The following is a 27,377-nucleotide window of genomic DNA, read 5'->3' as shown; positions in this document are numbered from 1 at the left end:
TTCTCTAGTTTCGGTGAGCAGGGGCTGCTCTTTGTTGTGGTGTGCAGGCTTCTCATTGCAGTAGTTTTTCTTGTTGCGAAGCATGGGCTCTAGGTGTGCAGGCTTCAGTAGTTGTGGCACACGGGCTCCCTAGTTGTGGCTCGCGGGCACTAGAGTGCAGGCTCAGTAGCTGTGGCACACAGGCTTAGTGGCTCCGCGGCACGTGGGAATCTTCCCAGATCAGGGCTCGAACTCATGTCGCCTGCATTGGCAGGCGGATTCTTTCTTAACTTTAAATCTCTCTTACCTTGATATAAAAATTATTTCCTGTTACCTACTTTTCCTATAAATTTAATTAAAAATGGATTGGGAATTAGGAACCATTATATTTATTCTCCTTTCCAGTATAAGTAACTAGTCAACATCAACTGCTAATGTTTTTTTCCTTTAAAAGACATCTAACCTACTGTTATATGAACTAATCATTCTAGTATAGCTCAAACACTTCTTTACTGTACTATGGATTCAGTAATGGATGATGCTATAGGAAAATGATAACATAAAATCCTTACCTCAGGCCTCAGAGAAGGAAGAATAACAATTTCTTGCAATGCTTGTTTTGCCAACTCTTGACCAGCTATATCATCAAATTTAACAGCTGTTCCACTAAGAAACAGAATTTCAGTTAGCTCCGTAACAGAAATATACTTCAGTTATTATAATATTAAGTCTAAGCTCTATGTAACATAGCCATTTTTATGTTAACTGTGAAACTATAGTTATATCAGTAAAGCAATGGTTTTCTACATTTACACTAATTGAAAACCATCATAAAAATTACATATGTAAATTAGACAAGGTATATATTATCCATTTCACTCATGATATATTTCATAAATAAAAAAATTTTAAAACCCCATAAAACACTTTAGATGACAAAACTTACTTGTCCACAATTTCGTTCATTATAAGGTTAGCAAGGTTGCTGTCCACATTCCTAAAGTTCTTCAAGTCTTTCTTTTTACGAGCAGCAGTTGTAGGGGTAGAAGGTTTATTTGTTCTATTTGTTTTTGGTGTACTCTTGAAGGACACAAAATTTTAATGTGAAAACACAACATAACGTTTGCACTTTTCACATGTGAGTCAACCTTAATGTTCACAGAATTAAAGGCTTAAAAGTAGCAAAAAATGGATATAAAAATCCAAAAATTGTATATTTACTCCAAGATAAAATGGCATTCACTACAGAACTACATTTGGCATGAAGTGGGTTTATAGAAGATTTTATCCAGAGAGATTCAGTTACTATAAAATAAAAAGGCTGTATCACAATGCAGTCATACAATTTTGATCCTTGTTAGAATTGTAACAAAACTCTATGTATGTTTAATGTTATAAAACATTTATGTAGATTTAAATAATTAAAAGAATAACAAATTTTAAATGAACTATAGGGAATTCCCTGGTGGTCCAGTGGTTAGGACTGGGCGCTTTCACTGCCAAGGACTCGGATTCAATCCCTGGTCGGGGAACTAAGATACCACAAGCTGTACCATGCGGCCTAATAAATAAATTAATTTTTTTAAAAAAGAATTATACAGTATTATATAAAACAGATTGGATAAGCAAACTTACTATTAAAAAAACCTATTTAGAACCAAAAGGAGTTAAAAAAAATTTGCTTAAAAAATAATAGAGAGGGCTTCCCTGGTGGCACAGTGGTTGAGAGTCCGCCTGCCGATGTAGGGGACACGGGTTCGTGCCCCGGTCCGGGAAGATCCCACATGCCGCGGAGCGGCTAGGCCCGTGAGCCATGGCTGCTGAGCCTGCACGTCCGGAGCCTGTGCTCCGCAATGGGAGAGGCCACAACAGTGAGAGGCCCGCGTACCGCAAAAATAAATAAATAATAGAGAAAAAAAGAGGTTTGCTTTTTAGTAGCAAGTTGCCCCTACTACTTAAGAGTCTTAAAAATCTAAATTAAAAAAAAGAAAAATTTCATTCAGTGTTGTAGAAACTTATCGATTCTCTAAGGTATTATAAAGTACTTGTAATAAACTTAAGCAAGCATATGATGTTCAAAATTTTCTATTTGCAACAGCATAGCAATTAAAGTTACTGTCTCCAAATACCTTATGAGTGGCAGTTGCAGGACCAGGTCCCTGTCTCACTCCAGAAACCATGGATAAACCACTGCAGCTAGGTGCTCTGTGGTGGCCTGAAAGACCTGTGGATCCAGTTTTCATAACTGTTTTTGAACGAGGCAGTGAATTACTAGTGTGTGTTAAGGGATCTTTTCTTTTCGGAACAGCTCCACTTTCTAGCAAGGAAAAAAATAAAATCATCATGGTTAGAAAATTGTGGCTAAACATTATAAAAATATAAAGACCAGTACAAATTTGTAAAACTAATAATTTTTTTTTTACTTCAACAATATTTCAAAATAAGATTTCAATCAGAATATATACTAGGGTGTGCATAAGGGTTATTACTGGGTGTGGGCAAGATTATGGGTTATTTAGCTTTTTCCTTTTCCTGATGTATATTATAATTTTCTTATAAGGAATACATATTTGCTATAAAAAGAAATAACTTTATTTGTGGGGACAGAAGGAGGATATAAAAAAGGTACCAAGCAAAAAGCTGCCAAAATGTTTCTTGCTTTTTTTTTTCTTTGTTTAAAAGCTGCCAGGGCTTCCCTGGTGGCACAGTGGTTGAGAGTCCGCCTGCCAATGCAGGGGACACGGGTTTGTGCCCCGGTCCGGGAAGATCCCACATGCCGCGGAGTGGCTAGGCCTGTGAGCCATGGCCGCTGAGCCTGTGCGTCTGGAGCCTGTGCTCCGCAACGGGAGAGGCCACAACAGTGAGAAGCCCGCGTACCGCAAAAAAAAAAAAAAAAAAAAAAAAAAAAAGCTGCCAAAAATTAAACAAACAAAATGTAGTAAAGGCATTAGAGATAGGTTGTATGGAGAAAAAAAAAAAATAGCACTTCGTTCCAAACTTTTAAGACTACAAAATAGAATGAAAGTCTAGTCTGTGCCACCAAGTTTAAAAAAATAAATTTAATTTAAAGGGTATAAAGATATGGTTAAATCGCCAAGTATTTTTACCCTCTATGCAAATAAACACATATAGGACACCTTCAATTAAATCTAAAAGGTTTACCTGACCTAGCTACTGTGCTCTTCTACATAAATTACAGACTTCTGAATGTTCAAATCTCACTGCTTCTAAATAATATTTTCATATACTATATAACAAACATCAGAGTTTATTAATAACAATGTTCACTGTGAAGACAGATGTTAAATCAGTCAGCAAATTAGAGTAGTCTAGAGAAAAGACTAGCTTAAAGACAAAAGCCTTATTGTTGCTCTTGTCATCAAATCCCTTAATATGGCTTAAGGAAACAAAAGAAGGGAACTTAAGAGTACAGTAAATTAGGGACTTCCCTGGCGGTCCAGTGGTTAAGACTCCGTGCTCCCAATGCAGGGGGAGCAGGTTAGATCCTGGTCAGGGAATTGAGATCCAAGGGTTCTTTTCTAGTAAACAAATGCAAAGTTCTGTACCGTATGTTCAAGGAACTAATATAATGACCCTATAGGAAGAAGCAGGAAAGCAATCCAGAAAAGGGAATGACAATAAGGAAAAGCCAAGGTGTGAATAAAAGCAAGGTCTGTCTAGGGTGATGATAAGTATCATGCATTTCAGAGGGGAAAAAAGGAGACTGGAGAAGAATTTCTTCAAACAGAAAATATATAGTCCTAAGATTACAAATGGATGGAAATTTTCATAAGGAATTGTGAGAATGACAGCAGACTTTTCATAAAAATAACAAAGGTCAGTAGACAACGGAGTATGCTCAAAATGCTGAAGGAAAAATCAATGCTAACTTTCATTTATTCTATATTCAGGTGACCAGTCACGTAAGAATGAGAGTATTTTCAGACACTAGAAAGGCTGAGAGAGTTTACTATCTACAACCCTCATTAAAAGAAATACTAAAGGAGGCCTTTTAGTTAAAAAGCAAATTAAACACAGAAAGAAGTAAAAATCTGTAATATGAAGCTAGAGAGCAAGAAAAAAGTCAGACAACCTGGGGGGAGGAAAAACCCAAAAGGGAAAACAATTAAAATATATTATTTGTCTTTGGGTAAACAATATTTACTAAGTTTCTAATAATATGAAATATAATTTTTCAATATAACTAAAAACAGTGATATATATGTACATATATACAAACATAAACGGAATGAAGGATATTGGTGGCATAAGAGAATTAAACCTTCTTCTACCTGAAAAAGAAGTCAATACATATCAAAAACTCATAAATCAGGAACAGCAATAAAAGCATAATATTTGAAAGTATAATGAGCATGAGAAAAAATAGCAAAGAGTTAAATATTATATGAGGAGCCAAACTAGGGGTGCAGGTAAGAAAGGGAGATATAACAGGTGGGAAGGGGAATATTATTTCTCTTTATAAACCTTTTCAGTATTTTTAAATCAACATTTTAGGGTATAATCTATGTATAATATTTTGCATGCATTTAAAATGTATAATATATTGGCAAAATAGCCACTAAAATCAAGATACAAAATGTTTCCATCATAGCCAAAAGTTTCCTTGTATCCATTTGCATTCCATTCCTCTTACTGCCCCTAGCCCTAAGCAATGACTAATCTGCTTTCTGATATTGGAGTCATCTGATTTAGCAATTTCTATTAATCTAAGTTCAAGGTCACTGAATCTTTCATTTGACATCTCCAATCTGCTGTTGAGGCTATCTAGCAATTTTTTTCACCAACTGTACTTTTCAACTTTAAAACTTCCATTATTTTTATTGTTTAGTTTATATTCTCTGCTAAGATTGCAGGTTTGTTAACAGATGCCATATTTTCTTTTAATTCTTTGAACATATTTATAATGGTTGCTTTGAAGTCTTTATCTGCTAAATTCAACATGTGGGCCCAGTCAAGAATCAGTTTTTACAGGCTGATTTCTTTCTTGAGTAAGGGTCACACTTTCCTATTTCTTTGCACGTCTAATAATTTTGACTTGAAAATTGGACATTGTAGATAACACATAAAGTAGTAAGCAGACTTTGGCATATCTGCTTCCTAAGAGAGAAGAAGTAACTCATCCAAGTGAAACATCATAGAATGTTCCATAAGTGGATGACACTAATGAACTAGGCATGAATGAGCCAGCTGATTCACTAAGGCTCAACGGGAATCAAACACCAGTGCTGCATAAATTAGCTGTGAAGTCAGTATGTCCCCCCAACAAGAAGAACGAACAGAATTGATAACTAGGTATTTAAAATAAGACAGTTTGATTTTTTTAATGGGTCCCAGAAGAGAAAGCTGCTTTTGTCCCCCAACATGGCAGAAAAATACAATGGGATCTCACATGTGGAATTAAGTAGAAAAAAATCAAGATAACAAGGGAAAGGCATACCAGCTCCTCAGGGCTAGAAAATTTTGCTGTTTACTCAGGTAGGATTATTAGGATCTCAAATTTGTATTTTGGAAACTTCACTATTTACACATGGTGCATTCTTACATTTCTTTGTTTTTTCAAACAGTTCATTATGAAGATGTCAGCCCTTCACAGCCATGCTAAAAGAAACAGACAAAATACTTCTCTATACTTGAAAAGGTTATTTTAAATCAGATACAGGAGGGAATGGGAAAATGAATATAGTTACTAAGGTGGGGCTCTGTAGTGGAAGACCAAACCAGACTGAGAACTCCTTAAGGGAGAGGTGAAGCCACAAGGGAAAGAGTTGATGACCAACTGTCTCTTCCATCCCAAGAAATCCACTCACACTATTTCTTCTTTATTGAAATCTTGTTCATTGCAGCACTATTTACAATAGCCAGGACATGGAAGCAACCTAAATGTCCATCAACAGAGGAATGGATAAAGAAAATGTTGTATAGCAACTAAGACCTGGCGCAGCCAAATAGATAAATAAATAATAAAATATATTTTTTAAAGCTGTGGTACATATATACAATGGAATATTACGCAGCCATAAGAAAGAACAAAATAATGCCAAGTGCAGCAACATGGACGGACCTAGAGATTGTCATACTGAGTAAAGTAAGTTAGACAGAGAAGGGCAAATATCATATAATATCGTTTTTATATGTGGAATCTAAAAAATGGGTACAACTGAACTTATCTACAAAACAGAAATAGATTTACAAAAGTAGAAAACAAACTTATGGTTACCAGGGGTAACGGGGGGGGATAAATTGGGAGATTGGCATTGACATATATACACTACCATATATGAAATAGATAACTAATAAGAATCTACTGTATAGCACAGGGAACTCTACTCGATACTCTGTAATGGCCTATACGGGAAAAGAATCTAAAAAAAGAGTGGATATATGTATATGTATAACTGATTCACTTTGCTGTACACCTGAAACTAACACAACATTGTAAATCAACTACACTCCAATAAAAATGATAAAAGCAAACAAACAAAAAAATAAATCTTGAAACTTTTTTTTATCACATATGAGTAAAGAAAGCAGTTGTTTTATAGTCTATACTAAGGGTTTTCTACTACAACTTGAACAAAGTAATATTTACTTTAATAAAATTTAAGTACTGGACACAGAACGAATTCTGAAAAAGTTACCAATAAAACTAGAGAAGGTGTCAAAGAAAAAAACAAAACAAAAAAGCATTTAATTTTCTGTAGGAGTTGATGTGATGACCAAAGTTTATGGAAAACAAATTTAACCCATAGTAAATAATAGTATTCTAGGGGACTTCCCTGGCAGTCCAGTGGTTAAGACTCCGTGCTTCCACTGCAGTGGGGTAGGGTTTGACTCCTGGTTGGGGAACTAAGGTCCCTGCATGCCACGCGGCATGGACAAAAGAAAAAGAAAAATAGTATTCTAATGCTTCTCCTCACTATGTGAATTCAGCTTCAAACTTTTTCTAACAGGTGCTATGATAAAACATTCATGTATTATATAAATGAAAATATATATGCATTGAAAATTGGTATATAACAAAGAAAAATTAAAATTTCTGTCTCAATAAACACTACTTCATAAAAATTTGGTACAGGTACCCATAGAAAAAAACACAAAAGCTCAAAGTAAGATAGAAACAAAAGAACATTTTAATCATTTAGGAAAACGAACCTTCATATTTTATAATTTCAAAAATTGGAGGTTGTAAAATATGCAAATATAACATGTTGAGAATGGCTATGCCCTATTTATTACATGTTTACACACCGTGAATGATAGGGCTACTGTATTTTCCACACAGCCCTGTGCAAACAAAAACCAATCAAATCTACCACTATAAAATCAAATCAACATTATCAGGTTAAGTAAGACTCTACTTTGCATGCAAGCTTTGTTATTTTTACATGTTAGTTAACCTAAACCCACCTGACTGGAGATGTCCATTGCGGCATGTCAAGTTAGTACTGTCATTATAGACGTCCGTTTGTGACTTGGAAAACTGCAAAACTGGCTGCAGCTTCTCTATGCAACAGAGGGGGGTAAAAAAGAAAAAAATAAACAAAAAGAAAAAAATACATGATAAAAAATAAAATGTATATGTGAAAATGAAAAACGATTCAAGGTGTTACAAAGTTATTACATAATGAAGGGTTTGGCATTTACATAGAATTACCTTTAACAACATAATTAGTAAAAACTCAGACATTAAAATAGCAACAGAAATGAACAAGTGAATGACTATGTTCAAAATATGCATTATTCAGGTTTGGTAACCTGAGGCAATTCTATATCACTACCATCGCCAGCAAATACTTCCTGAATATCTAATATGTCCAAATCATTGTGTAGGGAGAGCAGGATAGAGATACAAAGAGAACATTAAAAAGGCTTTACAGAGGAAGTGGGCTGTGAGTTGGCTGGGATCTGTAAAGATTAAAAAAAAAAAAAGGACATTTAGGAAAGGAGAAATGACACAGAAGGAAACTGTAAGGAGTGTCTAGGAAATGCCATATTCAGGTACATTAATGTATGTCAGGCAGAAAATAAATGTAATAAAGCAGAATGGAATAAGCATGCTGCAGAACTGTGCGTACAGTACCCTACCATTTATTTAAATACACACATGTATACTTGTAATATATGAAAATTATCTCTAAAAAAGACCCAGAGAAACTGGTAATACCAGCTGCCTCTGGGGATGGGGAATGAGTGGCTGGGGCATAGCATGGGATGGATGCTTTTCAAACTTAAACTTTTGAAATTTTGTGGCATGTGCATATATTGCCTATTTTTAAATTAATCAAAGATTTTAAAGGATTATTTCAACCTTACTCCCACTTCAGATAACAACAACAAATCCTCTCAAGATCTAGGTCTCTACCTCTAGCACCTGAAGCCCAAGAGTGTATCGGTTTGAGCTTCCTTGCCACTCTACATCACTGCTACACTCTTTCCCCAGTCAAGTCAATCCATATTGTTAGCTGACGAACACCCTGACACTCTACCACTTACTCACTAGTACGAACTTGCTTTAGCGTCAGTTTTCCGAGGGTCTCAAGGGTTAAATAAAATAACACATGAAGTACTTGCTCTGAGCGTCATTCATAATAGGGCTCAATTTTGACCGTATTTATTTTGTTGAAATACTCCAAGTTATCATTACTGATTCTTTCCTCTGGTACTAAAAAGTCGATGAATATATGCAAAAATGTAGCACATATATACTAACTCTTTTAAACTTTCATTTCTAATGTCAGACAAGCAGGCGCCATGCTTGGTTTATGGTACAACCACACATGCCTTTGGGACAGGTTAAATAGCAGCTACCCTTTTTACACAAAGCACAAAGTACTGCACAGCTTTTGTATCCTAGAACTGGCTGATACAATATACCTTGGAGCCCTTTTTCTGTTGTTAGTTAACAGGTAGGTCATCTGATTTTTCTCAAAGATAATACTCTTCAAATCACCATATTGAGAAAGAAACCATTTGTTTTGGTAAAAGACATAAATTAGAAAGAACTGATTTGTAAATGTCTGATTTATCAATTAAAACTCTTCAATGAAATGTAACAAAAAGTTCACATAAACATTCATTATATAGTAAAAAAAACCAGAAATTAAATCCTTAGTTTTGATAATAACTAAGAATAATAAGTCATCAAACTTTTGTGCAGGGTTTGGATTTATATGCATGAAAACACACACACAATAGCAGCACACAGCTAATGTGAACCTGCTCCAATTCTCTTTTTTTGAAGAAAGTAAGCTTAGTTTAATGCTTTTTTTTTTTTTCTTTTTTTCTTTTTTTGCACGGGCCTCTCACTGTTGTGGCCTCTCCCGTTGCAGAGCACAGGCTCCGGATGTGCAGGCTCAGCGGCCATGGCTCACGAGCCCAGCTGCTCCGCGGCATGTGGGATCTTCCCAGACCAGGGCACAAACCCGTGTCCCCTGCATCGGCAGGCGGACTCTCAACCATTGCGCCACCAGGGAAGCCCTAATGCTTCTTTTTAGAATGACTAAAGGTCGTGTAGATTAACCAATGATTTAAAATAAAACAAGTCACCTTGCTTCTTGATCCCCTCATGTGCAATCCCCACACAATCATCTCAGTGATCTACTTATAAGGGAAATTTTACCACATAACTTGTGTGCCTACAACCCTTTAGCAGTTTCCCATTGCCCACAGATTAGCACTCAATCTCCTTTATATGACCAACAAGGCCCTCCATGATCTGCCTACACTTCTTATGCCTGAGCAATCCCAAATTCATGTCTTTACCAGCACCATGCTTTTCCTTGTCCCTGAGTCTATGTTCATGCTGTTAGTTCCTCATGGAATATCTTTCCACCCAACCATTAATAACTTTTATTTATCTTTTTAAATCCCCACTTTAGGTTTCTTCCAGGAAGATTTCTCAGACACCTATTTTCCCATCTCTACAAAATATCCGTGTATCTCCATCCTGCAGTAATGATGATTTATCTATTTATGTCTGCCTTCTCCACTATATCAACAAGAGCCTAAACACAGGAACATTTTATCCAATCTATCAGTAAATCTGTTTGCTCAAGTTTCAACTACAATCATAATCCAACCACTTGTTACTCCTGGTATCATCCTGGTCCAAGCCTCCATCATTTTTCTCCTAGCTTACCACAATAGTTGTCCTACTTGCTCTCCTTGGTACATAACATACCCTTGCAACATCACAACCAGAGGGATCCTTTTTAAACTGAAGTCAGATGATGTTACTCCTTTCCTAAAAAATCCTTGTAACTGCTCCCCACTTCACAGGTGGCAAAAGCTCAAATCTTCAGTGGCCTGTAAGGTCCTGCATGTTGTAATGGCCGCCCCCTCTGCCTACCCCACCACCATTAGTTCTCTGACCTCATCTCTACTATACTCTCCTTGCTGTGGCACACTGGCCTCTTTGCTCCTCTCAAACATACCAGATGTGTTTTCTTAAGGCTTTGCATCAGCTCTTACTTCTCCCCAGACCACTCTTCTCCCAGATACCTGTAAGGCTAACTTACAGGTCATGTCAACTTCTCCAAGAGGCATATACCCTGACTATCCTATTTAAAACTAAAAACCCAGACCATCTCCCATCTACTCCTAATCCCCTGTATTGTGTTTTATGTTTTCTTTTCTCCACAAATTTATCACCTTCTAACACATGGAATAACTTATTTATTCTTTATGTTTATTGCCTACTGTCAGTATTCTCCCTGCTGGAATATAAACTCTATGACACAAGGATCCTTGTCTATATCCTAAGTGCCTAGAACATGATAACCACCCAATAAACATTTCCCGAGTTAAGAAATAAATTCAGGGCTTCCCTGGTGGCGCAGAGGTTAAGAATCCGCCTGCCAATGCAGGGGACACAGGTTCAAACCCTGGTCCGGGAAGATCTCACATGCCGCGGAGCAACTAAGTCTGTGCGCCACAACTACTGGCCTGTGCTCTAGAGCCTGCGAGACACAACTACTGAGCCCACGTGCCACATCTACTGAAGCCCATGCGCCTAGAGCCCATGCTCCGCAACAAGAGAAGCCACTGCAATGAGAAGCCCGCGCGCCGCAACAAAGAGTAGCCCCTGCTTGCTGCAACTAGAGAATGCCTGTGCACAGCAACAAAGACCCAACACAGCCAAAAATAAATTTAAAAAAAGAAAAGAAAGAAATTCAGTTTATATCCCTTGGCACCGTTCCTAGTACAGAGTAAGGACTTAATAAATGGACCTTGAATGAAGCTAAATTTTTTTTAAAAAGGGTTATTGCCAAGTATACCAGACACCAACGCCAAAATTATCCTTTTATCTACAGCAGGTTTTACACTTAAGCTTTGCTCTAAGGTTCACTATCACTAAATTGAAGATATGTAATACATATGAACTCTTCCCATCTTTATCAGAGATGCTACATCCTCTCAAACCAGTCTGTATGGGGAACTCCCAGTTATCATTCTCCATACTACTTAGATACCTATCAGGCATCCCACCTCTGAAAAGCTCCATTTTTTTAACCAGCACATAATACACAAATATGCTCTACTATGCACTTGTGCACACTTCTTTTTTACTGTCTTTGGTATATAACTCCCAGATATTCTGCGTTCTCAGAAGACAGGAAAATGTTGATGATGTCTTTTATTCCACCGTCTCTTTTTTAAAGTAACATCTTTCATGAATGGACATATAGCACTTTTGAGGATAACAGACAACAACAACAACCAAATATTAATTCTATTAAAGCCTAGCTTCATGTTATATTATATATCTTTTTGTCCTCTCCTCTAACAACACAAATAAGAAATTACTAAGTTGCATTTAAAGACAAGTCTATGAATTGATGAGTTGCTTCTAATGTTTTACCATATCACAATTTCAAATACTGATAAAAGATAAAAACCAACTATTATTCAATTTGAAACATGTTACAAAATGTTCCATAATCAAACTTAATCTGCATCACATACATTGATACTTTGTACATATACTGAAAAGGTGTTATAGCTAAAACACATAGAAAGGACCAACTAGAACAATTAGATAATTATTTTACTACAACAACCCTTGATGTAACATGTAATTTTATTTGACACAGTAATAACCATCACTTAGGAAGTAAGAAAGCAAACTGTCAGCCACAGAAGCCAGGAGAACACTGCCTTGTTAGCTATCTGAAAACAGTAAGGGTTTCTCTTTCAAAAATGTGGGGCAAAGTTTATTAACACCATGGACCATATAGGAATGAATGAATAAGTGAATTAATAAAAACCATATGTGTATATATGTACACAAAAGCAGGGGTGGTGATTACACACAGGTAAGGAGATGAACAAAAACCAGCATTTTCGAGTACTTACTATGGGTTAGGTTCCTTCAACAATTCATAGTCACAAATACAGTGAGATAATAATTATCTATTAGCCTCATATTACAAATGAAATAAAGAAGACTCAGAAATGCCAAATAACTTATCAAAAGCACAGAGCAACAAATAAAGTCTGCCTGTTTACCAAGTTGCTACTATTTCTATCACATCAAGCTATGGCAGAACCACCCAAGAAGGGTGGGTTTTAGCTCCACCTTGTTTGAGGAGTAGATTTACCTTAAGAATATATTTTTAAAACCTATACCATCAAACAGAAGATGAGAAGTTTCTCTTTATAGACCTTCTACAGCTGATGAATGCAGAAAGAATGACAATTATAATGTCACTAGGCGTAAGTCATCAACTGCTGCTAACATCACAAGAAATACTGATGGATAAACACAAAACCACCTATCAAGTAGTCTTATCATTAAAAAATAAAAATCTACTTTCAATCCAATTAAGGCTCTATATCCAACTATCAATTTATAGGGAGGACAGAAGAACATACTAAAAGATAACACGGAGATGCATGGAGCCAAAGTCAGACTGCAGGAAACACTACGTGGAAAAGATCTGGTTCATCAGCAAATAAATTGCAAGAAAAAGAAAAAACAGACTTGTATATTAAAAGATGTATAGTATGGATCTTCTTGAAATCCTGATTCAAACAATTAAATTATTAAAAAATAGTAGGAGTTATTAAATTTTGAGATACTGACTGCACATTATTTATATATTATATATAAATTTGGACACTGACCATTTTTTTGGCCATTACTTTTATGTTTATGTTAGTATTAAAAGAATTATTGGTTATTTTTTAGGTGTGATAATGGTATTTTGGCAATTTTTTTTTTTTGGCAGTCATGTCCATCATCCCATTTAATACTCACAGCTTCCCCAGAGGGAAGAATCATTACCTTCGTTTTATAATGAAATGAGTTTTCTTTTTGAAGGTTTGTTCTAGTTACAAATCAAAGTAAAAAATAAGTGATACACAGGAAATAAGGGAGGGACGGAAAGAAGGGAAACGTTAGAAGGGAAACGTTAGAAGCGACAATCTCCTTACTTTGGCAATTTTATTTTTAAAGCATCTTTATCTTTTAGAGACATGAAATACTTATAAATGAAACAAAAAGATATCGAGAAATTGTTTCAAAATAGTAATATGAAGTTGGGGAAAGTAAGCAGGGATATAAACTGTGGTTGGCAAACTTTTTCTGTAAAGAGCCAGTAGTAAATATTAAAATATTTTTAAAAGCTATATATTAAAAGGCTTTGCAGGCTGTATGATCTCTGTATCAACTACTTAATTCTCTCACTGTAGCATGAAAGCAACCAGATAATATACAAAGGAATGAGAGTAGCTTTGTGCCAACTTACAAAAACAGGCAGTGAACTGGGTTTAGTCCATAGGTTATAGTTTGCCAGTCTTAAATCAAGACCGACAATGAGTTGATAATTACCAAAGCTGAGTGATGGATAATTAGTTCAATAAACTCTTCTGTTTTGTATACGTTAGAAATTTTCAGAAGTTAAAAGAAAGCCTAGAACACATTTTCAAGTTCACTGATTTCCATCTGCATTTAAAGTTTCATTAAACTTTTAAGATTTTAAATCTTAAATTTTAAGATTTTAAATACATCTCATTCCAGTTATACAATTCATTAATTGATACCTAATAGTTGTAAACGGTCCTTGGCCATAACCAAATTAGTCATCATTTTAGCTTGAAGGCGTCTAGCTCTTTCACACTGTTCACCTGAAAGAAAAAGCAGAAAAAAATAATTAAAATATCTACATTTACCTACTAATGCTGCTTCAAGATAAATTTTATCATACCAACTAATCTCATGGGGAGTCATAGTCTTTATAAAAAGACTATGAAATTAACAAAATATCAGTTTCAAATAATATCTTAAAAAAATCAGTTATAGTTCCTTATGATGGTTTCAGACCTATTGTGGTATTTCATGAATTTTACGGGTTTTGAGATATATTTTTCCCCCTATATTTAAAACTCTTTGAAATTGGGAAGTGTTTTAAAACCTGTGCCAACCTACTAATGCTATCAGCCAGGCTGCAGTCATAACATAGTCTGTCACTTCCTCTGCATACAAAAATTTGGTCATAGATACTAATACTTCTGTTATAGCTATGTCTAAATAAGATTAAGATAGCATATTCAATAAGGTTAAAATTCAAATTCTATGTGATAAGAAGAGGATGTGTCATCGTTTAATTGACATTGTTTTTTCTCTTGGTACAGTTGAAGGCATTTTTGATTCAATGAAATACTATTTTTCTTACAAGCAACTCATTTTCTTCTAACTCTTCTTCTATGCATTTGGCAAAGAACAGCGAATATATTTTGTACATAATTCATAAAGTCATGCTCATAAACTCATGAAAAGTCTCCAAGACCCAATCTTCCATATTTACTTGTTCTATTCTGCTCTCTTTTATACAGGAGACCAGTAGCTAGAGAAACAGTCAAAATAAAAAGGAGAGATTACAGAAAAAGGTAAATATTTGACACATTATAGTTACTGGAGATTAGCTGATATAAGTTATAGAATCAGCCAACCAGATAAAATATCCACTGGGTGGACTGATCCATAAGGCTAAGATTCTCAGCCCACACATTGTAATTTTTGCTTCTGAATTTATTTTAGCTATGATAAGCTGAAGTACTTTACTCATATAATAGTGGTATACCACTATTCACAGCATAGTATTTAAGAATTCAGGCTCTGAAGTCAGACTGCCTGGGTTCAAATCCTGACTCTACCACTTCCTGCCTATGAGACCTCACGCAAGTTACTTAATTTCTTTGCACTTAAGGTTTTTCATCCGAAAAATAAGGATAACGGTAGCAGCTTTAGAGTGTAGGGTTGTGGTGAAATTAAAAGAGATAATACGTATGAAGCACATACAATGATGCTTGGGCACATAGTATGTGTGCAAGAAATGTTGTCTACATATTTAAAGGTAATGTTAAGACTCTGATTTTTTTTTTTGGCTGCGTTAGGTCTTCGTTGCTGCACGCAGGCTTTCTCTAGTTGTAGTGTGCTGGCTTCTCATTGCGATGGCTTCTCTTGTTGCGGAGCATGGGCTTCAGTAGTTGTGGCACGCAGGCTCAGTAGTTGTGGCTTGTGGGCTCTAGAGCGCAGGCTCACTAGTTGTGGCACACAGGCTTAGTTGCTCCATGGCATGTGGGATCTTCCTGGACCAGGGATTGAACCTGTGTCCCCTGCATTGGCAGGTGGATTCTTAACCACTGTGCCACCAGGGAAGTCCTTAGACTAATTTTTAATTTGATGTGACAGGAAAGTAAAGATGAGAAATAATTTTTTGGTTTTAAAAAGCCATGTGTGAATCAAAGTCAGACATTACAGCTCATATTTTAACATGCAGTCAAGCATTACCCACAGTGTAAAAGGGAGTCTGTGAAATAACCACTCCTTGCCTGCCTCGACAATGAGGAAAGGATGAGGTTTCAAAAACAGGTTTAAAAATAGGGTTAACATATGAACAGCGGTTCCAAGGAGGACACAAGTAATACAATAATCAAGTTTGAACATACCTGGTTACACTTCATTTTTAGCATAGGTAATAAAGCATTAACTTTAACAAGAACATTAAAAAATCTGTTAAATACCTTTATTAAGATAAAAGGATCTGAAATCAGGACAATCATGTGAACACAATTTCGGATGCTACTAAACAAACGTAAATATAACCTTACCTTGTCCTGTAACTACGACAGCTATTCCTTTTTCTAGTTCTTCAATACCTTTCTTATACCATTCCACAGCTTGCTCCTTTTGTCCTACTTTAAAATAGAAATAATTATTTGTATAAATCACAAGTATACCCTAAGAATACACTAAACATTTTCCAAAGCATGCTCTTATTAGGAGATACATGAAAAAAAGAGTTGTGATCAAACAAGTCTGAAAACTGTTACTCTGTGACTTCTTAGGACTTTAGCATCTTAATGTATATGTGGCTCTGCAAGAGGGAGATATAGACGTCAACGTTTCTCAAAATTTTAGAGCTGTGATTCTTTATTTGTTTATCATCTCATGGTATTGATGCTTATAACTACTGAAATGTTATATTAGAGAAATAAATATTCAAGATTTTATTTTAAATAAATGGTTTTAAAAATATATACTATTAGGAAAAATAAATACGATTTCAATAATAATGAGGAAAAAAGCATTGTTTAATCTAACTGTAGTCAAATATGATGTAATATGTTCATGGGTGCTCCTTTCAGAGTTAGCTTTTATTTCATAAATGATTGCACCATGAGAACTGGTATATGAGATTACAAGTGTGGCCATTAAGTAACACATTTCTATTTTCTTTGAAACATGACAACATTTATCCTTGATCCAAAATTAATCTTCAAAAGGACCTAAAAATTCAGCATAATCAAAATATGTGTAGGATACTTCTTTAAAGTGTTAACAATTATATGCAAATTTCATTGTTTTTAAAAATTAGTTTCTTAGTCCTTAGACTCTGCAAAGCCTCATAAGTGGCTAATATAGAGATACAGTAAAGCAAAGGTGGAAATCATGCATAAGAACTGTTTTTCATTTTTCCCTACTCATGTCCCTATTTAATCAAACAAAAATCCCCATGCCATTCTTTAATTTGAAATTTCAAAATCAATAAAATATCATGACTCTCTTGATAACACAGAATAGATGAAGTCTTATTATAAACACCACACAACAACTAAGAAATACTGTCCCCTTATGAGTGTGTACCTCCTACCTACCTTCCTCCACCCCCAAAATAAATCACTAACTAGATTTAGCCCCTTGGACAGGGTAATTTCTTACTTATTACCCATATAAAATGCCATTAGTATTTTACACAGTGTCTGATCCAGAGTAAGTGCTCAATAAGTACTGGATAATGACACATGAAGAAATTATTAAGAATCTGTTGTAAGTCAATTCAAACTATTTGGATGCTTACCTTCTAGTTTTTTATGAAGAAAATATGTTTACATGTATTTTTGGTTTTTTAATTTTAAAAAAGGGGTAAATTACAGAAAACAGTAAAATAGCATTTGCATTCTGTGTGGTGGGAATATTGATAACAATATCATATTTACTTAAAAATTTTAAAAATGAACTGCAACTTAACAGATACAACAGAAGTTCCTTTTTTGTGCCTCTTCCCATTCTCATGCTCCTTTCCTTCCCAGAAACCACTATCATGAGTTGAGTGTCTACCTTACTTGTATATATTTTTCTATTGTTCCTACTTTATTGATATCATTTTATTTTAAAAATTTACATTGCTTTTTAGATCTATGTTGCTATACAGAGATTAGTTCATTCATTTCGACTCTGTATAGTATCCTACACCATCCTACAATTTATTCAACTATCTCCTATTAAAAGATATATAGGTTGTTTCCAGTTTTTCAATATTTCAAATAGTTGCAATAAACATTCTTGTACCTGTCCCCCTATGTACATGTGCCAGTTTCTTTTGAGTATATGCTTAAGAAGTAGAATTGATGAGTCATAGTTCATCACATATTCTCCATTTACCAGAAATCAACAAAATGCTTTTTGAGAGTGCTTGTGCCAATTTATACTCCTAACAGCAGTGTATGACAGTTCTCACTGGCAACATCTGAACAAAATCTTTTAAGGCGTTTTACCACATTACAGGGAGGCAAGTGAAATGACTGATTACAAATAAAATCACATGCTCAATAATTACTCTACTACCTAACATTCGGTTGGTAACAGGAAGTTGATTTACTGCATTATTTGAATCTCGTTAAGTCAGTGTGACAGTAGAAAATGCACAGATATTTCTTACCTAAAAGTACAAGACCACCAGAGAAAGGATAGACATATAAATCGATGGAACAGAGGGACTTTCCTGGTGGTCCAGTGGTAAAGAATCTGCCGTCCAATGCAGGAGATGTGGGTTTGATCCCTGGTTAGGGAACTAAGATCCCACATGCTGCAGGGCAACTAAGCCTGCACACCACAACTACTGAGCTCACGCACCTCAACAAGAGAGCCCGCGTGCCACAAACTACAGAGCCCATGCGCCCTGGAGTCCACGTGCCACAACTAGAGAGAGAAAAAAACCCACACGCCACAACTAGAAAGAAGTCTGAGCGCCACAATGAAAGATCCCACATGCCTCAACGAAGATCCTGCATGCCACAACTAAGACCCGACGTAGCCAAAAACAAAAAAGAAAGAAAATTTAAAAAAAATACCAGGGCTTCCCTGGTGGTGCAGTGGTTGGGAGTCCTCCTGCCGATGCAGGGGACACAGGTTCATGCCCCGGTCTGGGAAGATCCCACATGCCACGGAGCGGCTGGGCCTGTGGGCCGTGGCTGCTGGTCCTGCGCGTCCGGGGCCTGTGCTCCACAGCGGGAGGGGCCACAGCAGTGAGAGGCCCGCATACCACAAAAAAAAAAAAAAAAAATCAATGGAACAGAAGTCCAGAAATAGACCCCACATATATCATTGATTTGACTTTGACAAAGATGACAAGGTAATTCAATGGAGAAAGAACAGCTTTTTCAAAAAATGACACTGGAATAACGGACACCCATACACAAAAAAACTTCACGTGACATACAAAAATTAACTTGAAATGGATCACAGACCTAAATGTAAAACCTAAAAATATAAAATTTACAGAAGAAAACATAGACAAAATTCTTTGTGATCTTGGCTTAGGCAGACACTCCTTAGAACATAAAAATCACAAACCTTAAGAGGAAAAAAGTGGGACTTCCCTGGTGGCGCAGTGATTAAGAATCCACCTGCTAATGCAGGGGACAGGGGTTCGAGCCCTGGTCTGGGAAGATCCCACATGCCACGGAGCAACTAAGCCTGTGCACCACAACTACGGAGCATGCACTCCAGAGCCTGTGAGCCACAACTACTGAGCCCGTGAGCCACAACTACTGACGTCCACCCGCCTAGAACCCGTGCTCCACAACAAGAGAAGGCACCGCAATGAGAAGCCCATGCACCACATCAAAGAGTAGCCCCCGCTCACCGCAACTAGAGAAAGCCTGCACGCAGCAACAAAGACCCAACACAGCCAAAAATAAATAAATAAATAAATTTTTTAAAAAGAGTAAAAAACTGATAAGCCAGACTTCATAAAAATTAAAAGATCCTGCTCTTCAAAAGATGGATCCGACAATGTAAAGACAGGCCACAGATTGACTGGGAGAGAATATTTGCAAAACGATATGTCTAATAAACGTCTTGTAAGCAGAATATATAGAGAACTCTTACAATGATATTTTAAAAAGTCATTTAAAAATAGTGTGCAAAAGATCAAAACATACACTTTACCAAAGAAGAGACATACATGGCAAATAAACACAAGAAAAGATGTTCAACATCATTAGCTGTTAGGGAACTACAAATTAAAACTCCAAGATTTTAATTTTGAATGGAAAAAAGTTACAAGTCACATTTGCAGGTGTGACTACAAAATGATACAGCCATTTTGGAAGACTTCGGTAGTTCCTCATGACATTAACATATACTTACCACATGACCAGCCCTTCTTCTATGTATTTACCCTAAGAAATAAAAACATCAAAGACCTGTACATGAATGTTTACCAGCTTTATTCATAAGAGCTAAAAACTGGAAACAACCCAGATGTCCATCATTTAGTGAACATATTAACAAATTGTGATACAACCATACATAGACTACTACTCAGCAATAAAAAGAACAAAATACTGATACATGTAGGAACATAGATGAATCTCAAAAACATGCTAAGTGAAAAAAGCCAGACACAAGAGGCTACACACTATATAATGCCATTTACATGACATTCAGTGAAGACAAAACTAGAGGGACGAATCAGATTAGTGATTGCCAGAGGCTAAGGGGGAGGCAAAGGGACGGACTACAAAGAGGCACAAGGGAGATTTTGGGGTGATAAAACATTCAATATATTGAGTGTGGTGATGGTTTACACAGCTCTTTGTCATAACTCACTGAACTATAGATCCCTAAATAGGGTAAACTTTATGTAAATTATACCTCAATAAATCTGATGCTGTAAGAGTGCAATACTCCAACATTTATGTATAAGAACATTTGTTGTGACTTGAATTATAATACCAGAACTAAAATTTTGATTACAAGAGTAAGATTAGAAGAGAAAAACTAGAAAAATATTTTTAAAACATCTGTTTGAAGGGATCAGAGAATTTTCAAAACAGTATGAAAATTACTAAAATTTGGAAGGAGGGGACATTTCACACCCATTAGGATGGCTGTTTTAAAAAATTACCAAAATATGGAAAAGAGAAGAGCCAACAGAGGTGAACTTATGACTTGGGGCACTTTTTTGCTTGAAACAATTGTCAATTCTGAATGCAAATGTGACCAAGAAACTAAGCAGAGCTTTCAGCAGACTCATGGGACTAAGCTGACAAAAAATGAATTCCAGGGCATGCCAAGGAGAATAAGCGGCAATGATTCCAAGATTTTGGTTGGGACCCTGCATCACTGAAGAGTTATGAACTAGGCCAGCCTGTACAAGGGCTGACACCCACACTCAAATCACTTCAGTCCCCTAAATTAGGGGAAACTACAAGCCCATAAGCTCCTACGTGATCATCCTTCTGACTAAATTTTTTTTTAACTTTTGGCCATGCCATGCAGCTTGTGGGATCTTAGTTCCCCGATCAGGGATTGAACCCAGGCCCTGGCAGTGAGAGCGCCAAGTCCTGACACTGGACCGTCAGGGAATTCCCCCTTTTGACTAAATTATGGCAGAAAAATCAAACCTTACAATGGCGTCCAGCACACAAAAGGCCTTCATGATACTTGAACAGTTCTTAGTTTCCCTTACACATTTCCCTCTTTCCTATATGGGCCCCAACAACATTCAAACTCAACCAACAGACTACATCAAATCAAGAGAAGATTGGGATGGCAGAAACTTACAATGGTTGTAGTGGTAGTTAAAATTAATAGCCAATAATGTGAACTACAAGTGAACTATATAATCTAGGACCAACAACAGCCCAAGAGCCAAATAGAGTCAGCTGCCTGTTTTTGTATATAAAGCTTTACCGGATCACACCCCCTATATGAGAGTGTTGAATAGTTTTGAAAGAGCACTTGAAATAATTATTAAATATATACACTAATATGTATAAAATAGATAACTAATAAGAACCTGCTGCATAAACAAATAAATAAAATAAAATTCAAAATTCCAAAAAAAGAGAAATATTTATTAAATGGTTCAACAAAAAACCAAGAGAATGCAAAAATGGGCAAAGGACTTGAATAGACATTTTTCCAAAGAAGATATGCAAATGGCCAATAAGCACATGAAAAGATGCTTGATATCATAAGTCATTAGTGAAATGCAAATCAAAACCATGATGCAATACCACTTCACATATGGCCATTATTTAAAAAGACAAAGACTTCCCTGGCGGTCCAGTGGTTAAGACTCCACACTTCCAATGCAGGGGCCTCGGGTTCGATCCCTGGTTGGGGAACTAGGATCCCACATGCCGCGTGGTGTGGCCAAAAGACGAAAAAATAAAGTAAAAATAAATAAATATAAATAAAAATAAAACAAGCAAATCTTGAAACTAACAAACATGAAGAAATTAGAAACCCTTGTGCACTGGTGCTGGGAATGTAAAAATGCAAAGCTGGGGACTTCCCTGGTGGTGCAGTGGTTAAGAATCCACCTGTCAATGCAGGTGACACAGGTTTGAGCCCCGGTCCGGGAAGATCCCACATGCCGCAGAGCAACTAAGCCCTTGAGCCACAAACACTGAGCCTGCGCTCTAGAGCCTGTGAGCCACAACTACTGAAGCCCATGTGCCTACAGCCCGTGCTCCGGAACAAAAGAAGCCACCTCAATGAGAAGCCCACATACCGCAACAAAGAGTAGCCCCCGCTCACCGCAAGTAGAGAAAGCACACTTGCGGTAATGAAGACCCAACGCAGCCAAAGATTAAAGAAAATAATTAATTTTTTAAAATATGCTTAAAAAATGCAAAGCTGCTGTGGAAAGCAGTTTGGCAGTCACTCAAAAAATTAAACATAATAATTACCTTATGATCCAGCAATTCTATTCCTAGGTGGATACTCAAAAGTATTGAAAAGGAACTCAGAGACTTGTACACCAATGTTTATAGTAGCATTATTAACAACAGATGGAAACAACCCAAATATCCATCAACAGATGAAGGGATAAACAAAATGTGGTATATACATACAATGGAATATTATTCAGCCTCAAAAAAGGATGAAATCTGTTATATGCTACAAGGCTGATAAACATTGAAATGCTAAGTGAAATGTCAGACACAAAAGGACAGACATTGTATGATTCCACTTATATGAGGTACCCAGAATATGCAAATTCATAGAGACAGAAAGCAGAACAGAGGTTAATCAGGGACTGGGAGGAAGGGAGTATGGAGAAGAGGAAATGGGGAGTTATTGTTTAATGGATGCAGAGTTGCTGTTTGGGATGATGAAAAGCTCTAGAAATGGATAGTGGTGATGGTTACACAGTACTGTGAATGTATTTAATGCCAATGATTTGCAGACTTTAATTGACTAAAATGGCAAATTTTGTTATCTATCTTTTACTACAATAAAAAAAAAATTACTAAATGACCCAGTATAGGCAGTTTGCTGCTCCCTGGTATACAGCAATGAAAATGAACAATTACTGCCACAAGTAACCTCAAGGATTAATCTGACAAGCATAATGTTGAGCAAAAGGAGCCATACATAAAAAGAACACATACTGTATGATTTCACGGATAAAGCTCAAGATCAGGCAAAGGTGATTTATGGTGTAAGAAGTTAGGAATTGAAGATACCTTTGTGAAGGGTGGGGGAAAGGTAGTGAGCAGAAGGGAGGATGAGAAAGGCAGGCTTCTGGAGTAATATTCTATTTCTTGACCTGGTGGGGTTTCAAACTGCTGTGCTCAGTTTAATAATTCATTAAGCAACACACTAACTGTGCACTTTATGTATGCTTTAATAAAAGTGTACTTAAAAACTGAAAAAAATAGAGGAGGAAGATTAAATATATTGAAACGGTAAGTGAGTCCCCATACATTAAGTGAAAAAGGTTAGATCAGTTTCTATGTAACATGGTTCTTTTCCTCTAATGAATATTTACGTTTATGTAACTAGAGAAAATCAGGAAACTCATCAGTAATCATCTCCCTAAGGATAAGATTACAGAAGATTTTCACTTTCTATATTTGTGCATTATTTTAGAGTTGTGTTACTGTACAAGCAACAAAAATACTGATGTTATCCATCTTTAAATGAAGATAATAATAGTGGAGGGACTTCCCTGGTGGTCCAGTGGTTAAGAATCCGCCTTCCAGTGCAGGGGACACAGGTTCAATCGCTGGTCAGGGAACTAAAATCCCACATGCCGCATGGCAACTAAGCCCACACGCGCAACTACTGAGCCCACGCACCACAACCAGAGAAGCCTGCACGCCACAACAAAGAGCCCATGCGTGAAACAAAAGATCTCACAATGAAGACCCCGTGTGCTGCAGCTAAGACCCAACACAGCCAAATTAATTAATTAATTTTTTAAAAGGTAAATCTACATTCTGTTTAAAAAAAAAAAGAATAGCAGACTAATTTGTGAATCATCAACTGAAGCTTTTCACTCACATGTTAGTGGTACCCAGATTGCCACAAGAAGGGTCAAAACGTGAGTAGTTTGGGTAGCGAGGTAGGATGTCAGTTTGCAAGTATGTGAGTTAGAAGACAGAGATTTAAGTCTTTCTCCATCATTTAATAGCTGTATGACTTTGACAAAGTCTGGCAGTTTCTCTGAGCTTTAGTCTCCTTACCTAAAAACAAGATGACATTTCTTTTACCTCATGAGTTGTAGCAAAGATCAAATGAAATAGGGCATGGGATAATACTTTAATAAAGAGATATGTAAAAAATTACCTTTATCATACTTAGTAAATTTGTTAATAAATATAAATCCTTCTACTCCGGAACTCTATGCACTGTTGTATTTTAGCTCATAAAGCCCACTGCTTTTAACTTATCTATTTAGTCCTTCTTAAGCATCATTCTACAAACAATTCCAGGGAGTAAGTACATCCATTTTCCTACACAATTTTTTGCTAGCAACTTGCAAGTGTCACATTAGCGGAATAACGGGTATCTTTAAAAATCTTACAGTACATTTTAATGTGTGCTAATCCACAATAAACCACAGAGACCATGAAGCATCAGACTAACAGCCCCCTGATTAATTCTCTCATAGTTCACTATCACAGAAAGGATCCTTTCTACTCTGTTTTAATTCAGCAAAAAAAGGCCATATTTGCTTTCATGTTCAACCATCAAGGTTTATTTCTGAAGTTAAGATTTATTTTTTCCCATTTAATTGGAAAGGTTTTGAATCCCATGTAAAGGAATCATTACAGTTTTGGACATTTTCTTTAAACCTTAAGAATTTCAATCAATTTGTCTTCTTTAAGTCTTTTTTAATTTACTATGGATGGTAGGTAATTTTAATTTTCTTCTGTGCATTTTTGGTATTTTCCAATTCTCTATCAAGAGCTTGCATTCAGGGCTTCCCTGGTGGCGCAGTGGTTGAGAGTCCGCCTGCCGATGCAGGGGACACGGGTTTGTGCCCTGGTCCGGGAGGATCCCACATGCCGCGGGAGCAGCTGGGCCAGTGAGCCATGGTCACTGAGCCTGCGCGTCCAGAGTCTGTGCTCCGCAACGGGAGAGGCCACAACAGTGAGAGGCCCGTGTACCGCAAAAAAAAAAAAAAAAAAAAAAGAGCTTGCATTCATATACGAGTACATACATGAGAATAAAAAATCATTTCATCTCTTTTGTAATAAAAAGCTAGGATACTAAGCGACGCTAAGGGGAGACTTCCATCTGTTTTTACTGAACAAAGGGTCACAATTAGCAAAAATATTTTTATATCACTCTTCAGATAATACGCCTTCTTCCTCAAATCTCATTTAGACTGCTGCTGTTTCATAAAAAGAGTAGTAAAAACTAGGTATCAAGGTTTAACAATGTTCTAACATAACCTCTAGAGGCTGTTAACCTTAAAAGAACTGTAAAATTAATAACAATAGTTTGGGACTTCCCTGGTGGCACAGTGGTTAAGAATCCGCCTGCCAGGGCTTCCCTGGTGATGCAGTGGTTGAGAATCTGCCTGCTAATGCAGGGCACATGGGTTCGAGCCCTGGTCTGGGAGGATCCCACGTGCCACAGAGCAACTGGGCCCGTGAGCCACAACTACTGAGCCTGCGCGTCTGGAGCCTGTGCTCTGCAACAAGAGAGCCCACGATAGTGAGAGGCCCACGCACTGCGAAGAAGAGTGGTCCCCGCTTGCCACAACTAGAAAAAGCCCTGGCACAGAAACGAAGACCCAACACAGCAAAAATAAATTAATTAATTAATAAACTCCTACCCCCAACATCTTAAAAAAAAAAGCATCCGCCTGCCAATGCAGGGGCCATGGGTTCGAGCCCTGGTCCAGGAAGATCCCACATGCTGCGGAGCAACTAAGCCCGTGCACCACAACTACTGAGCCTGTGCTCTAGAGCCTGTGAGCCACAACCACTCAGCTCTCGTGCCACAACTACTGAAGCCCATGCGTCTAGAGCCCGTGCTCCACAACAAGAAGCCACCGCAATGAGAAGCCCATGCACCGCAACGAAGAGTAGCCCCCAACGAAGAGTAGCCCCCACTCGCCACAACTAGAGAAAGCCCGTGCACAGCAACGAAGACACAGCACAGCCAAAAATAAGTAAATTAATTAAATAAAATTTTTTAAAAGTTTGTAAAATAAATAAATAACAATAGTTCCCATTTTCTGAGGACCTACTATGTGCAGACACTAAGTATTTTACAAACATTATCTCAGTCTAATAATAAGTAACTTGTCCAAGATCCTGTGGAGCCAGAATTCAAATGTCAATTTGGATAAGAGGCACTGCAATTTAAAAAGGATAAAATTAGACTCTCAAACCTGAGATAAAGAAAAGCAGCCCCTGACATCGAGGAGCTGGTACCGTCAACTAAGCCTTGGTGTAACAAGGAAATGACCTGACATTACAACTAAGCCTTGGTGTTCTACTGAGTATAAACAATTCCACAGAACAACAACATCAGACAATGTCACTCTGTGATCATGATGGATGAAGACAAAAATGAGACCACTCTACAATCATGTCTAAACACAGACAAAATGTGAACATTGGCCAAGCCATGAAACACCAAACATCCCCCTCTTCGGGCTAATGACTACTTCTTAACCAATTGCAGCTTCATCCTCACTCTAGTCTTCTCTCTTTGTGGGTTAGATTTAAGATACTTAATCACAGAATTATCCCCAATTCCTGAAAACATCCAATCCAGAGCAAAACCCTGCTTCCTTCAATCCTCCTTAAAATCACCTAATACAAGCCCAAATTCTATAAGTTCTTTTTAGCCTTTTCCTGAGATACACCATGGTTCCCCATGGTGTGTGTTCTCTTGGTTACAATAAGTAATAAATCCCACTTGTTCAGCCATAGATGGGTGTTCTAGTGAAAGCTCACTGAAAGGAACTGACAAAATCCACTTAAGAACAACAAACTAATTCTCTCCCTCTCTACTGCAACATAAAATATCTGCAAAAGAACAGAAAGATATGTGAATAAGTATAACGTCTATGCTATACCTATATAGCTGTAAAACACTTACTAGTTCCAAGAAAATTGTGGATTTTGACATTTTTCTTTCCTCACTACCAGAATGAACCACTGAGATGTGAGTGTGCTCAAAGATGTTTTATTCTATAGGATGCCTAGCACGAGCATTTGTTAATAATTCACAAAGCAAGAGAAAAAAAGCCTAGGTCACTGATTAATACCTTCACTGATCTTATACAGGTCAAGAGAGTGGAAAACGAGTAGAAAAGTAGAGAATCTAC

The 27,377-nt window shown here is 36.8% G+C and overlaps 1 protein-coding gene across 2 annotated transcripts in view; it reads right to left on the bottom strand.

The window, feature by feature from the left end:
* The window catches only part of SPAST (spastin), a 61,063-nt gene that overhangs the window by 27,949 nt on the left and 5,737 nt on the right, over nt 1-27,377 (bottom strand). The window contains exons 2-7 of one of the 2 annotated variants that reach the window (XM_082852063.1): nt 16,114-16,200; nt 14,044-14,127; nt 7,408-7,503; nt 2,109-2,296; nt 926-1,059; nt 552-645 (exon numbers count right to left, since the gene is read on the bottom strand). In XM_082852063.1, coding sequence (XP_082708189.1) covers nt 552-645; nt 926-1,059; nt 2,109-2,296; nt 7,408-7,503; nt 14,044-14,127; nt 16,114-16,200 — 683 coding nt within the window. The remainder of the gene's footprint in view (nt 1-551; nt 646-925; nt 1,060-2,108; nt 2,297-7,407; nt 7,504-14,043; nt 14,128-16,113; nt 16,201-27,377) is intronic. The other variant, XM_082852064.1, reaches the window with a different exon arrangement.

The sequence above is a fragment of the Leucopleurus acutus genome (assembly GCF_964270905.1).
Source record: "Leucopleurus acutus genome assembly, chromosome: 12".
Lineage (NCBI taxonomy): Eukaryota > Metazoa > Chordata > Mammalia > Artiodactyla > Delphinidae > Leucopleurus > Leucopleurus acutus.
This window is presented reverse-complemented; position numbering and strand designations above follow the sequence as displayed.